The sequence below is a fragment of the Trichechus manatus genome, unplaced genomic scaffold (assembly GCF_000243295.1).
Source record: "Trichechus manatus latirostris isolate Lorelei unplaced genomic scaffold, TriManLat1.0 scaffold00075, whole genome shotgun sequence".
Classification (NCBI taxonomy): Eukaryota; Metazoa; Chordata; class Mammalia; order Sirenia; family Trichechidae; genus Trichechus; species Trichechus manatus.
In genome coordinates, this window is record NW_004444011.1 from 13,405,877 (window position 1) to 13,422,219 (window position 16,343).

Below are 16,343 nucleotides of genomic sequence, written 5' to 3' on the forward strand. Positions count from 1 at the left end.
GATCCTGATGGCCTGGGGACATTGAGGGACAGGTCTGTGGAAGTTGGGGTTGAGGAGACAATTATCTGTTTTGATTGGGTTTGACAGCAGAGTAACCACGTGGGAATAAGGAGCAGCAAGGGCTGAAGATGGTTATGATCTGGAGAGCTGCTGCTCAGAGATAGCCAGTGAAACTGTAAAATTTGATGATCTTCCTAGGGGCAGGAATACAAAGAGAAAATAGCAGAGACACAGGACTGAAGAGGTGTCTGGAGAGAGAATAAGAACCTGGCTAGTGCACTGTAGCCAAGGGATGGGATGGCCCACAGTAGCCTTCATTTGCTGCAGCAGCAACGGGATGTGAGGATAAGAAAGAAATGCTTGAATCTAGCCAAAATGATAAGACTAACGGATTTTTTTCCAAATTTGCAGATGCCCATATTAAATAAAACTTATGAATCAATAATAGAAAAAGCATATTTGTCATAAGATTTGTTGCAATGTTTATGTTGATTATGGTGAGCCAGACTTGTTTGCTTTGCCATCTTAGATATCAGCAGGCAGTAGGGTTCAGTTATCTGGACCTCACAGAGGCAGGTGTGCAGGCTTCTTTAACAACACGCCTCTCGAGTGACCAGCCTGGTGACCCGGGCAGTCCAAGGAATCATTTCATAATGATTCTTCCTGGGATGGTCTTCACCTGCGACTCGTCAGGTGGCTGCTCAGGGCAAGGCCCACTCTGACTCTCTTCTTTGGGCTTCATAGACAAAAACAGAGACCCCTCATGGGCCCCAAGCACCCAGCAGTGCTTCTTCACTCACCTGGCACAGTTGAGAGCTTCCACAGGTATCTCTTTGAAATTTTCTTCCACGACCAAGCCTGTTCATCAAACTCCTGAGAGCAGTTGATCCTTTCTTGTCACTTCAGAGTGCTCTTTGCTGGTTTTTTCCCCTTCCTTAATCATCTCCCGATTTTCCTCTACAAACCTCAAATTTCAGGGGAAAGAAGGTTTTCTAGGATCCTGGGCCATAACGTCCCCTCCATCTTCTGGGTTGAGCGTTTTGCCTACCATCAGCTGCTGCCAATTGGTGACCAGGCTCCCTTTGTAAACAGCCTCTCTATCTGGCATAGCCAGACAGCAGTGTTCCCAGGAAACCTCCCTGTGAGGGTTTGCTCCAGAAGAGCATAATGAGCAAAGCTGCCTTCCAGGCTGCTCAGTGTGTGGTGTCAACGTGTGGAGAGTGGAAGGACTAACTGACCAACGGTTCTAGCCACAGAGCTTCGAGAGAGGTTAAAGGAGGCAGCAGCCATGCTGGGAACACCTACTATGTGCCAGCACACACAAAGTGGTTTACGTGTCTAATTCAACCTTCTCCCGAGCCCTGCAGGGTAGCTGTCAATTTTCACCCTCATTTTGCAGACGAGGAAATCAGAGTGTGGCAGGTTAGTCATGTTCCCAGGATCACACGTCATTCAGGGCCAGGCCAAGTGTGGGAATAGAGGTGCATGGAGCCCTGTGATGGTTTTCCATAGTCCATCGGGCAGGGCGCCGCGGGCTTCTGTTGGGTGGACAGGTGATACCGGAGCAGGGTGCTTCTGCAGAACAGAAGGGATATGCTGTCCAGAAAATGACTGTTGTGCCAAGGTCCAAGGGCTTCCTGGGATTTTCCCACGTGGAGGAGGTAGAAAAGAACAGGCTGAGCGAGAGACGGCTCTATTCACCAAGGCGCTAAGGGAAAAATTGCAAGTCATGAGAGCAGGAAATCGGGGCAGTCAGGCTGACAGAAATCCATCCTCAGGGCTGTGGACCATAAGCCTTAGCTTCGTGGGGGGCTCAGAGATAATCATTGATGCTATGAAATAGCTTCCAGTCTAACTGGAGTGGACAGTGGACAGTTTGCCCACTCAGGCTCACTGTTTTTGGTAGAAACAGCACCCCATTTTTCCCTCAGGACACACCTTTCTTCTTTAACTTTTCCTTCTTTTCAGTGAGCTGCTACCCCAGAAACTTCCCATTTTTTCTCTGCTGAAGTTAATTAAGCAGATCCTCAATGGTAAGCTGACCTGTCAGACCCAGAGAGGCTCGCTTACTGTATTCAGTCCCTACTGCTGCTGTAGCAAATTACGACAAACTTGGTGGCTTAAAACAACACCAAGTTATCCTACAGTTCTGGACATCAGAAACCCAAAATCAAGGTGTCATCAGGATTGCATTCCTTCTGGAGGCTCTAGGGCAGAATCTGTTTCCTTGCCTTTCTAGCTTCTAGAGGCTGCTTGCTTCCTTGGCTTGTGGCCCCTTCCTCCATCTTCAGATCTAGCAGTGTAGGTCTTCAAATCACTCTCTGACTCTGGCATCCCTGCCTTCCTCTTATGAAGACCCTTGTGATTCCATTGGGCCCACCTGGATAAAATCCCCTCTCAAGATCCTTAACTTAATCACATCTGCAGAGTGCCTTTTGCCATGTAAAGTAACATATTCACAGGTTCCGGGGATTAGGAGTTGTCTTAGTCATCTAGCACTGCTATAACAGAGATACCACAAGTGGATGGCTTTGACAAAAAGAAATTTATTTTCTCACAGTCAAGTAGGCTACAAGTTCAAATTCAAGGCATCAGCTTCAGGAGAAGGCATTCTCTCTGTTGGCTCTGGAGGAAGGTCCTTGTAATGCATTAGTCTTCCCTTGGTCTGGGAGCATCTCAGCACAGGAACCTCAGGTCCAAAGGACACAGTCTGCTCCCGGCACTGCTTTCTTGGTGGTGTGAGGTTCCCACGTGTCTCTGCTTGCTTCTGTCTTTTATATCTCAAAAGAGATTGGCTTAAGACACTACCTAATCTTGTAGACCTCATCAGTATAACTGCTGCTAATCCATCTTATTACATCATAGTGATAAGAGTTTACAACACATAAGGAAATCACATCAGATTATAAAATGGTACACAGTCATACAATACTGGGAATCATGACCCAGCCAAGTTGACAGATATTTTGGAGGGACACAATTCAATCCATGACAGATGTGTACATCTTTGGGGGCCATTATTGTTATTCTGTCTACCACACTTACCAAATAAAGGTCCCATGGCTAATAACTGGTAGAGCCAGGAATCGAACCCAAGACTCTGGACTCTAAGAGGCTTGTTTTTTCTGCCTTGCCATAGTCACATCTCCAAACAGGAATAGCCGCTTAGTGCCCTGCTAACGCTCCCCTGCCCACACAGCTGGAGGAGTTTAAGGGATGACGCTGCGACCAATGGCAGCGTCCTCCCGGCTCTGCTGATGACTCACTGAGGAAGTGGTGCAATGCATTTAGCTCAGACGTATTTGCTTTCTTCAGAGAGGATTAAAACCTTTCTTACAGAGATGTTTGGAGATTTAGGGTTGATAGAAAATACTATTTTTCAGAGAAAAAAGCCCTAAAGAAGTAATCATATAGTTATCTTTATTTTAATCACTCTGACTCTAAGCCCACGTGAGGCCAGTTTTCAGCAAGCATCTGTTGGCCACTTCCAATAGGCTGGTCCTGCTGCTGGGCTTATTTAACCACCACAACCACCCCGCAAGGAAAATGTCAACCTTATTTTACAGATGAAGAAACCAAGGCACGGTGGGGTGAGGGTTGCTAATAATTTGCCCCAAATCAACAGCTGGTAAGTGGCAAAAGTAGGATTTAAATATCAAGTTCAGAGCTCCTGTCTCCCATCTGACCCTTTGTAGTGATTTGCTGTGTAGCCCCAGGAAGTCTAGACGCACAGGAGTGGGGTCTGGACAGTAAAAGATAGGAATTGAAATGTTGGAATGTTGCAGTCCTCTCCTAAAAAGGAGAGGAACCCTGCTGATTTCTGAGTAGCTTTTGCACCCCTTCTGAAATGACTTCCCTGAGTTACCACTTTCGGGGTCCAGACAAACACCCATCTCTTCTGCAAAGTCTTCCTTGACTACCTGGGCTCTCACCTCATTCAGTACATGACAAATAGTAGGGCTTTATCAAATGTTGCTTTTCTTGTCCCTCCTCTGATCTCTTTTTTTTGTTAATACCACTTTTCTAGCACATAAGTATTGCTGGGCTCCTTTTTTTTTTAACCATGTGCGTGAGCTATGGAGTAGTGTTTTTCTGTAGATTTTTGTAATCCTTATAGTTTTATGTTATTTCTGAGTAAGAATTTATATTTGTTTCCCTTGTGGAGAGAACCTGTTCGCCTCAAATCAATTCCGACTCATGGAGACCCCATGTGTTACAGAGTAGAACTGCTCCATAGGGGTTTATTGCTTGTAATTGTTATGGAAACAGAGTGCCAGGCCTTTCTTCTGTGGTACCACTGGTTGGGTTCAAACTGCCAATATATAAGTTAGTAATCGAGTGCAAACTATTTGTGCCACCTGGTTGGAAAATAAAGGAAAGATACATGAGGCTGTAAGAAAGCTGTATAACTAAAAATACTGAGACCGAAGGGCCTTTGCGAATGCAAAGAACATAGTCAGACCTTTGCTTTCTTCCAGGTGAGAGGAGCTGGGGAACCAGAGGCCTCCAGGGTATATCACACTGCAGGGTTAAGCCCCTGAGCACAGAGTCAGTGGCTTTGAGTAAAGAAACTCCCCAGTGGAGGAGAAGGGCAGGGGCTGTTAGAGGAAAAAGTGTGTTTCCAAATGTGTGGATTAAGGATAGGAATATAACACATGAATCTCCTTAGGCTCAGGGTGCTCTACCTAATTGGTGTACCTGGGAGGGATGCTGGAAGGAAGGGGTGCATAGGTTGGAGACACAACAGCAGTAAAGTTGGGCTTGCTGAACTTTTCTGCAATTTCTAAAACAATGGTTCTTTATCTGAGATCCTAGACCGCTGGGCAGGGTGTGAAAATAACAAAGAAAGACAAAGGCTTCAGAGGGGTCCATGATCCCTTTTAAATTGTGGGGTAGGGGAGCATATTGCAGGTTTAAAAGTCCGTTTTCCTGGGTAGCAGGTTCTCTTGGGGAAGAAGTTTCTCCTGTGGAGACACAGGGTAGGCCTGTGGCTCCGTTAGGGCACTGTCAGGCAGGGCAGGACTAGCAGGAGTCTTCTATGCTCCCAAATCTATACAGAAGTTGAGAGCCCACCTGCAGAGTATAATGTTACCTATCTAGGACATGTGGCTCCTCCTTGACACAGGAGAATGCCCTTCCCCTTTACCTGATGGCACTTCTAGTTTTCTCGTTTATAGGTTTGTCTCCTGTCAGCTCCAAACTCTGGATTATAAACTCCTTGAAATCAGTTGTTGTTGCTGTTAGTTGCTGGCAGGTCGGCTCCAACTCAAGATGACCCTTGTGTATAACAGAACAAAATGTTGCGTGGTCCTGCACTTTCCCCATGATCGTTAATATGTTTGAGTCCATTGTTGTGGCTATTGTGTAATGCCCTCCAACCTAGGGGCTCATCTTCCAGCACTATATAGGACAGTATTCTGTTGTGATCCATAAGGTTTTCATTGGCTAATTCTCGGAAGTTGATCACTAGGTCTTTCTTAGTCTGGAAGCTCTGCTGAAACCTGTCCACCATGGGTGACCCTGCTGGTATTTGAAATATCAGTGGCATAGCTTCCAGCATCATAGTAACACACAAGCCACCACAGTACGACAAACTGACAGATGGGTGGTGCTTTCGAGCAGAGACCTATCTTAATCATTGTTGTTGGTTGAACTTGTTAGTACAGCTTCTAAGGAGATTCTTGGAAGACTCTGGAGAAGATAGAATACAGTATGACCCACCAAAACAAACCCTAGTGTCCAACTTTCCCTATCACTCAATCAATCAAATAACTCCGTGTACCAGACCCTCCCCTCAGCCTGTCAACCAACGTGTCAGTGCCATCAGGAGGATTGGTGGATGTCAAAGAATGCCTCACCATGTGTGACCACCAGTTTACCTGGCAAAATGTGGGCATCAAGAAAGGGTCGATTCCTTGAGGGGACATTAACAACAAGAGGAAATTAGTCTTTGTGTCAGCACTTGTTCAGTTTGTACAAGGCAGTTGGAACAAGCAGAATCAGGTAATGCCTTTGCTGTAGAGATACTGAGATACCCGAAGGGCTCTCTGAGACACAATTATAACCTAAGGGGAGTTAAGGTTGAGCTGTATTTACTTAGGGTGGCTTTTAATTTAGTTTAATCAGAATTACTCATAAATTATCAATTAATTACTATCTGATGTTCAGTTAAATCTTCTCAGCCATGGAGCTAGCTTAGCTTTGCTCTGAATGCCATCCGCTGTAATTGTAGGGTACTTTGTCAACATTTAATCAGCAGTACTTATTAGTGTGGCGTTGATGTGGTGTAGCCATCCCAGCATTATCAATCATGCTGAGCAGCCAGAGCAAACCCTGACACCATTGCTCTTTGTCACATTATGCAGCCCCTGGGCTTTCAGGCTAGGCATAATGCTCACTTTTCTCTAAATGGACACTCTATCTATGCAGTTCAACCCAATTTTTTGAGCTGCAGTCTGTAACAGCTGGGCTGAGCATTACCAGTTCTTGCAGTCATAAAGATCTTTTCTTTTGCTGTTTTCACACCCTGTCCAGCGAATGTGAAATTCCAAGAGACTTGTCCAAAATTGGACTTCACAGCATGCTGTGTGTGTGTGTGTGTGTGAGAGAGAGAGAGAGAAAGAATTTCATATTCTTAAATACAGTGTATGACTCAGAGAAAAGAGAAGTGACCTTTTGGAGGTTTTTTTTTTTTTTTTTTTTGGTTTATCAGATATTTCTGGAGATTGATGTATTGTGTAAAGCTCTACCAATAGAAGCTTATCTTGTTTTAGTTAAGTAGCTCATTGTTTCATCTCTCTCTCTCTCTTTTCAGCCTCTACGGCAGACACATGCAGGCAAACCCAGAACCGCCAAAGAAGAATAATGACAAATCGAAAAAGATCAGCCGGAAACCCCTGACAGCCAAGAACAAATAAGGCCTTGGCATGGGCTGGGCTTCTGGACTTTCTCTCACTATCACTCTGGCTTCTCTTGCTCTGTCGTACGAACGAATACAATGTGTGTGTGTCTGGTTTGTTTGGTTTTTTTTATTTTATTTTTTTTTTCCTTTTCTTTTCACTGTCTTCTTTCATGTCCTTACCACCTTACCTTTTAAATTCTTTCTTTTGGTAGGTGGCAGATTTTTGTAAGTTCTTAAAACCATTTCCATTTGTTTCCTTAGAATTGTCAAAGGCAGGAAACAAAGCTGTAATTCAACTGCAAATTCCATAATAGGCACAGGTTTCAATTCCTTGAATAGACATCACAAAGTTGCTTATTATCACAAGAATAATTAAGGTCGTGTAACCATTTAAATGTCACAGTTAACACTTTTCACCCTTCTGTTTATTCACATAAGTCATGATTTTGCTTTATTAAGTTTTCCTTCACTACTGAGATATTCTGTTAGTTTAATTTCTAAATGATTTTAATAAAATCTTAAATTTATATCACATGTTGCTTCTTTAATAGGATAAAGGACAGTCTGATCTTGGGGGATCCACATTTTTGTTTACTTTTTTCCCCGAAAATTATCTTGTCCAATTTTATTGGTTGTAGAAGATAAAACCCTCAAACTTTCCATGAAAAAAAAAGCAAAATTAAATCAGAGTTAGTTTCTTCTGACATCGATTTTGTCAAGCTTTTTTTTTCTTTGAAGTCAGTTTCTAAATTAGGAAGGAGCAGAAAAACAAATCTCTAGGAGATTCTGCCAAAAGATTTTGGAGAGCATCTTTGCTAGCTGAAGAAATGGGAACTTCTGCCAGTGGCTGGTAGACAAAGAGCTGTGGAACTGAGAGAGAAGAAAACTCAAGTATGTTTTTTGGCAGTACAGAAGATGTGCTCATATCGAAGCATCCTTCCTCTAAGTGACTTGAGTGTGCCAAAGAAGTGGTTTAAATGTGCGCACTACACACCACACCCAGCATAGAAACTGCAGTTGCAGAGTCATTAAACAGCCGATTGTTTAACATCTGCAATAGGCAGCTTTCGTTCTTATCGACAGTAATATGTATGCAGATGAAAATAATCTGAGCAGAAGTTTTGTTCTAAGAGGGCTGCCAACATCTTAATGCCTGAAAACAAAAGGTGTGTAAAAGTATGACATAATACTCTCAAGCTGATCGTGATGTATGGATGCCCTGCCCCCACCCCCCACCCCACCCCAATCGTCTCCTTTCTTTTCACAGTTGAGCTTCCAGGACTGGGACCACTGGGGCAAGTAAAAGGCCAGAATCAAAACAAAATAAATAATTCTGAGTTACTGAGGAAATAGACTTTGCATTTGAATTGGAAAGGCCACTGAGCAAAATGTAACCCTCTTGTTAACTTCCTGATAGAACATTGTTGTTAGGCAGCCATTGAGTCCATTTTCCACCCATAGCGACTCCATGTGACAGGGTGGAACTGCCCCATAGGTTTTCCTAGGCTGTAATCTTTATGGAGCAGATCACCAGGTCTTTTCTCCTATCAAGCTGCTGGGTGGGTAGATTCAAACCACCAACATTTTGGTTAGCAGCCGAGCGCTTAATCTTTGCACCACCAGGCCTCCTTGATAGAAGAAGTATCCCCAGGTATCATCTCCTGTTCAGGGGTGGAGTTGATGTAACTTTTCTAGGTGCGATGTTTGCCTCATCCAGAGAAAGCCCGTGATTTTGTTGTTGTTTATTTTGTTTTGTTTTTAAATTGGAGGAAGCACAATGTTTCTACTGTTGTTGACTAGGAAAGGCTTAGCTTAAACAAGCAACAAAGAATTAGTAACAAAACACTATTAAGGTCTCTTATGAATAGTTTTTTAAAAGAGGAACACTCTAAAGAGAAATATAGGCACTGTATATTCACAAGGAGGAAATGATCAGGAGACATGAAAAGAAAAAAAAAGGCTCAGCTTCACTAGTAATCCAAAAAAGAAAAAAATCACAGCAGAAATACTGTGTAACAATAAGAAACATATAAACACTTTTTAAGGAGTATTCAGTGCTGGAAGAGTAACATAAACATTCTTATACACTACTATTGGGAATATAAATTGCTCTCCAAAATGTGGTAGCAATTTGACAATATGTAGCAAAACCTTAAAATTGTATATGCTGACCCAGAATTGTTATTTCTAGAAATTTATCCTGAGGAAATTATCAGAGATGCACACAAAGAGCTTTGTTTGAGAATTGCCCTTGTAGAATTGGAAACACAAAAAAAACATGGAAAAAAGTCAAATGCCCACTATGGAAGAAGGGTTCAATGAATTATGATACATCCATATGATAGACTTTTATGAAGACATTAAAAATGGGTGAATAATAAGGGCAAAGGGAAATAATCATATAGTAGAAATAATCATTTAAGTAGTAAAAGCAAGATTTTAAAAAAACTATACGAGAACAATCCCAGTTGTATAAAAAAGGAAATTGCATTGGTAATGTGTATTCACAGAGAAAAAAAATGGAAATGGATCAGATTTTTAAGACTGATAAATTATCTCTATATAGGGGATGAATTTTTAATTTTATTTTTTAGACTTATTCTGTACTTTAAGTTTTCTATGATATGCATGTATACTTTTGTAATCAGAAGGTATTAAAGGACTTTTTTTCAAAATGAAATTGTATATTATGGTATATATGCAATCCAGAAAATGTGATCAGATATTTAAAATCAAAGCACAATTGAACATCTGAGTGGTTTTCTTTTTTTTTTTTTTTCTTTGTTACTAAAAATGAGTTTGCTGATCTTTTCATGCACTGTTTTTGGTTGCTTGATACCTCGGTTAATAAAAAATCCACAGTTCAAAAGGTAGCCCTTTTTTTCTCCCATAGGAGCCCCAGTAGCACAATGGTTAAGTGCTCAGCTGCCAACTGAAAAGTCAGCAGTTCAAACCCACCAGCTGCTCTGCAGGAGAAAGATGTGGCAGTCTGCTTCTGTAAAGATTACATACAGCCTTGGCATAACATAGTTTATAAAGAAAATGCTCTACATCCTACTTTGGTGAGTAGCGTCTGGGGTCTTGAAAGCTTGTGAGGGGCCATCTAAGATACTCCACTGGTCCTACCCCACCTGGAGCAAGTCCAAGAAGAACACCAAAGACACAAGGGAAAGATAAGTCCAAAGGACTAATGGACCACAACTACCACAGCCTCCACCAGACTTCAGTCCAGCACAAGTAAATGGTGCCTGGCTACCAATTCCTCTGACAGGGATCACAGTAGAGGGTCCCGGACAGAGCTGGAGAAAAATGTAGAACAAAATTCTAACTCACAAAAAAAGACCAGACTTACTGGTCTGAGAGAGAATAGAGAAACCCCAAGAGTATGACCCCCAGACACCCTTTTAACTCAGTACTGAAGTCACTCCTAAGGTTCACCCTTCAGCCAAAGATTAGACAGGCCCATAAAACAAATAATACGTGTACCTCAACCATGTATGTGAGACTAAATGGGCACACCAGCCCAAGGGCGAGGATGAGAAGGCAGCAGGGGACGTGGAAGCTGGATGAATGAAAATGAGGAACTGAAGGTTGAGACGGGGAGGGTGTTGACACGTCACAGGGTTGGCCAAAGTCAGAAAACAATATGTGTATTAATTGTTTAATGGGAAACTAATTTACTCTGTAAAACTTCATCTAAAGCACAATTTAAAAAAAAAAAGATTACAGCCTTGGAAACCTTGTGGGGCAGTTCTTTTCTGTCCTATAGGGTGGCTATGGGTCGGAATCAACTCTACCGTAATGGTTTGTTTGTTTGTTTTTCCATTTTTCTTATATGTATTTCTTATATATGTAAGTATATAGGTTTTCTTATATTCAATAAAAATACAAAATAGCAGGTGCCCAGCTGATTCCAACTAGCCCAGCTTCTGCACTCAGGGCCCCGGTCTGTTCCATATGCGGCCTCAGCACTCCCTCACCCTTTCTCATTCATTCATTCATTTCAAAAGGTAACCCCTTTTAACAAATACATTCTGACCTTTTTAGTACAAGGATGATATAGGTTCTCACTGGCGATGCCTTGCAGTGTCTCTACCCCAGTACTCAGAACCTGTATGGGACCCATGGATATTTTTTCAGGAACCTGTTCCTTGTTTGAAACCTCTTTCCCAGGGCTTCTCCTCTTTATGTAAAACACCAGCCTTGCCCATGTGGCTGGATATCTTAGAGATGGTGTGCAGAATACTTTTACATTTAGTTCTTGAAACAACCTTGTGAGATAGGCAGGGCGGGAGTATTTGGGAGTAAATTGTATAGTGGTTCTTAGAGGAGACAAGTGTTTCTCTTTCTTTGCTATGTTCTGTTTATTGTGAGTCAATTGATTTTTCTTCTAAAATTTTTTAGGTAGGAGCAAGTAGAAAAGGAGCCCTAGTGGCACAGTGATTAAGAGCTACGGCTGCTAACCAAAAGGTCGGCAGCTCGAATTCACCAGCTGTTCCTTGGAAACCCTACAGGGGCAGTTCTACTCTGTCCTATAGGGTTAGAATCAACTCGACAGCAATAGGATTTTTTAAGTAGAAAAAAGTGAAAGCAGGTGGAAAAGATTGGAGGGTGAAGAGTTCATGGTCAAAACAAATTTTTGCTGCAGGATTATTCAGAAACTTTACCATCTTAATGTGTATTTTGAATCTAAAGGCCATTTAACCACAGAACCACTTCCTCACCAAGCATTATACCCCACTAGTAATCTGTGGAACCCGCTTTGGGACACACTGTGGGATCAAGCAACTGGCCTAAAGTCACATCAGATTCAGTCTTTGGAATAGAAGCTGGAAGCCTCTTAGCACTGGTAAATCCTCACTTTGATAAATTGGAATAGATGGAGAGTGAAAATCATATAAACCCAGAGGAAACTGGATTTTCCCATTCTTTGTGTCAATATTAATTGCTGGAAGTATAGAACTGAAATTGACCCTGGCTGCTTATATTTTTACTTACTACTCACTCAGGCTTCCACATACTATGCACTCAGTACTTGTTTGTTGTGTTGAATAGCAAAGTTAAGTTTCTAACAAAGCTTCATAACTATAAAATACCCCACATGCATTTTTTTTAAAAAATCTTATATGTTCTACTTTCAAAATATAACCAGAACTGGAGATTACTCACCACCTCCTTCCGCCCTGGTCCAAGCCACCCTCCCCTCTCACCTGGATTATTGTAATACCTTCCAGATGAGCTCCCTGCTTTCACCCTTGCCTCTTAAAATCTGTGTTTAACAGAGTGATCCTTTAAACACTTACATCAGATTACAACACACTTCTGCTCAGAATCTTCCAGTGGTATTTCCTTTCACCCAGGGTGAATTTGAATCATCCAGTACACAAGGTCCTACATGGTTTGCCCCTGTCCCTTATATCGTACCATTTTCACCTGCATTTGCTGTACTGCAGCCACTCTGACCCACAGGCTCTTCTCTCCTCAGGGCTTTTCTGCTTTTGTTCCTTTTTGTAGAATGTTCTCCCAAATATAACTCCCTCACCAACTTCAAGTCTTTGTTAAAATCTCACTTTCTCAGGAAGGCCTCTCCTGATTTTACAATACAATTTATGTTCTGTACTGCCTATCTCCCACCCCTAGAATGTAGGCTTCATAAGGAAAAGGATCAGCAGAACTACAGCCCATAGGGCAAATTTGGCCCATGCTGGTTTTCGTAAACAAAGTTTTATTGGAACACAGCCATTCCTGTTTGTCTATGTATTGACTGTGGCTGCTTGTGTGCTACCACAGCAGAGCTGAGTAGTTGTACCAAAGACCATACAGCGTGCAAAGCCAAACATATTTACTATCTGGCCCTTTACAAAAAAAAGTGTGCTGACCCCTGGTCTATTCCATTAATTGTTACAGTCAATCCTCATTATTTGCAGGTTTGTCTATTCACTGAAACTTATTTGTAACTCCCAAATCAGTACTAGCACGTTCGTGATCATTTGCACACATGCAGAGAGTGGTGAAAAATTTGACTTACTCAATGCACACATTCCCATCTGAGGTTGAGCAAGGTGATGCTCTGCTGTCTTGTTTCAGTTTTCATACAAGAACAGGTATTCTGTTTACAGTTCTATTTGGCGCCACATTTTTCACATTTCTGTGCTATTTTTTGGTGATTTCACTTGTTTAAAACGGCCCCATGTGTAGTGCTGAAGTGTTGTCTAATGTTCCTATGCATAGGAAGGCTGTGATGTGCTTGCACAGAGCAAATACATGTGTTAGATATGCTTTGTTCAGGGATGAGTTATAGTGTTGGCTGTGACATCAATGTTAATGAATCAACACATCAATAAGGAGTCTTTTTTTAAAGAGAAATACACACAAAAAAGATTATGTATTGATTGGTTGATGAAAGTGTTGTGACCAGAAGCTCACAGGTACCTAGCCCTGAATTTCCTCTAGGACCAACAGTTTGCTATTCAGTAGTTCAGTGATCACGGTGACTTTATAGAACATAACTACCACAAATGACAAAAATCACCTATATAGGTCGAGCAGCTAGAATGGTGCCTAGTATACAGTAGGGGCTCAATAAATACTTGTTGAATTAAATTCAATATTATTGTTATATGGACAATATAAAGTTAATATTAAGGAAGAGGAAGGGGAGAAAGTTTTGCATTTCTTTAGGGTTTTCTACGTCATAACTTGAGTCCACTTAATCAGAGCCAAATTTCCCTAAGGGAAAAGTGATCTCTGAATATTATTTTAGGTGACAGCTTATACAAACCTGTAAAAGTTTAAGTAAACTTTTACTTGAATTTTTGGCTTCTTTTTGGAGTGACCCAATTGTTGCACTCTTGATCATTTAAAGCCCTCCTCAAGTGTTCACCTATTTGTTCTGCAACAACTTGAGCGCAACAGTCTCTGCAGCCTAAATTAACCTGCTGTGGGTCCAGAAGAAGGGCCTAGGTCAGAAGCAAGATCCAAACTGCTCTTGTCAATACAAGTTAATTTCAAAAGAACCCGTAGATCTTCACCAAAATGCATTTATCTGGGAATTAATGCTTAAAGGCATCTAAAGACCTAAATACACATGAAGGATCAACGTGCAATTTTAGGTCTCTCTATAGTATAAGGAGAAGCCCTGGTGGCACAGTGGTTAAGAGCTCGGTTACTAACCAAAAGGTCAGCAGTTCAAATCCACCAGCCACTCCTTAGAAACCCTATGGGGCAGCTCTACTCTGTCCTGTAGGTTGTTTTGAGTCAGAATCAACTTGATGGCAACAGGTCTGGTTTTCTTTTTATGATATAAGGACCCCTGGTATCAAAGTGATTAGGCGCTCAACTGCTAATAAAAAGGTCAGTGGTTTGAACCTACCAGCTTCTCCGCAGGAGAAAGATGTGCCAGTCTGCTTCCATAAAGATTATAGCCTTGGAAATTCTATGGGGCAGCATAACCCTGATACCAAAACCAGGTAAAGACACCACAAAAAAAATTACAGACCAATATCCCTCATAAACATGATGCAAAAATCCTCAACAAAATTCTAGCCAATAGAATTCAACAACATATCAAAAAAATTAATTCACATGACCAAAAGGGATTCATACCAGGTATGCAGGGATGGTTCAACATTAGAAAAACAATCAATGTAATCCATCACATAAATAAAACAAAAGACGAAGCACATGATCTTATCAATTGATGCAGAAAAGACATTTGACAAAATCCAACACCCATTCATGATAAAAACTCTCAACAAAATAGGAAGAGAAGGGAAATTCCTCAACATAGTAAAGGACATTTATACAAAGCCAACAGCCGACATCATCCTAAATGAAGAGAGTCTGAAAGCATTCCCCTTGAGAACCGGAACCAGACAAGGATGCCCTTTATCACCACTCTTATTCAACATTGTGCTGGAGATCCTAGCCAGAGCAGTTAGACTAGAAAAAGAAATAAAGAGCATGCAGATTGGTAGGGTAAAAGTAGAAGTATCCCTATTTACAGATGATAAGATCTTATACAGAGAAAACCCCAAAGAATCCACAAAAAAACTACTGGAACTAATAGAAGATTTCAGCAAAGTATCAGGATACAAGATAAACATAGAAAAATCAGTTGGATTCCTCTACACCAACAAAGAGAACTTCGAAGAGGAAATCACCAAATCAATACCATTTGCATAGCCCTCAAGAAGATGAAATACTTAGGAATAAATCTAACCAGAGACATAAAAGACCTATACAAAGAAAACTACAAGACACTACTGCAAGAAACCAAGAGATACCTACATAAGTGGAAGAATATACCTTGCTCATGGTTAAGAAGACAACACTGTGAAAATGTCTAATCTACCCAAAGAGATCTACAGATACAATGCAATCCCAATTCAAATTCCAACGACATTTTTTGATGAAATGGAGAAACGAATCACCAACTTCATATGGAAAGGGAAGAGGTCCTGGATAAGTAAAGCATTACTCAAGAAGAACAAAGTGGGAGGCTTCACACTACCTGATTTTAGAACCTATTATACCAGCTGGTGGTGTTATGGTTACTAATCAAAAGGTGGGCAGTTTGAATCCACTCCTTGGAAACCCTGTGGGACAGTTCTACTCTGTCCTATAGGGTCACTATGAGTTGGAGTTGACTCGACGGCAGTGGATTTTGTTTTTTGGTTTTTTATACCGCCACTGTAGTCAAAACAGCCTGGTACTGGTACAACAACAGATACATAGACCAATGGAACAGAATTGAGAATCCAGATGTAAATTCATTCACCTATGAGCAGCTGATAATTGACAAAGGCCCAAAGTCCGTTAAATGAGGGAAAAACAACCTCTCTAATAAATAGTGCTGGCGTAAGTGGATATCCATCTGTAAAAAACTGAAACAAGACCCATACTTCACACCATGCACAAAAACTAACTCAAAATGGATCAAAGACCTAAATATCAAATCTAAAATGATGAAAATCATGGAAGGAAAAATAGGGACAATGCTAGGACCCCTAATACATGGCGTGAACGGAATACAAAACATAACTTACAATGCACAAACACCAGAAGAGAAACTAGATGTCTTAGTTATCTAGTGCTGCTATAACAGAAATACCACAAGTGGTTGGCTTTTAATATGGCAAAATTTATTCTTTCACGGTCTAGTAGGCTGCAATTCCAAATCCAAAGCATCAGCTCCAGGGGAAGGCTTTCTCTTTCTATTGGTTCTAGAGGAAGGTCCTTGTTACGCATAAGTCTTCCCTTGGTCTGGGAGCATCTCAGCGCAGGAACCTCAGGTCCAAAGGATGCGCACGCTCTGCTCCCTGCACTGCTCTCTTGGTAGCATGAGGTCCCCAATTCTCTGCTTGCTTCCCTTTCCTTTTATCTCTTGTAAGATAAAAGGGGTGCAGGCCACACCTTACGGAAACTCCCTTTACATTGGATC

The 16,343-nt window shown here is 41.5% G+C and overlaps 1 protein-coding gene across 1 annotated transcript in view; it reads left to right on the forward strand.

Annotated features, from left to right (window-relative positions):
- RSU1 (Ras suppressor protein 1) overlaps positions 1-8,014 on the forward strand; it is a 255,071-nt gene extending 247,057 nt beyond the window's left edge. The window contains 1 exon segment of the mRNA XM_004391258.2: positions 6,815-8,014. Coding sequence (XP_004391315.2) covers positions 6,815-6,917 — 103 coding nt within the window. The 3' untranslated portion in view covers positions 6,918-8,014.
- Positions 8,015-16,343: the final 8,329 nt, after the last annotated feature.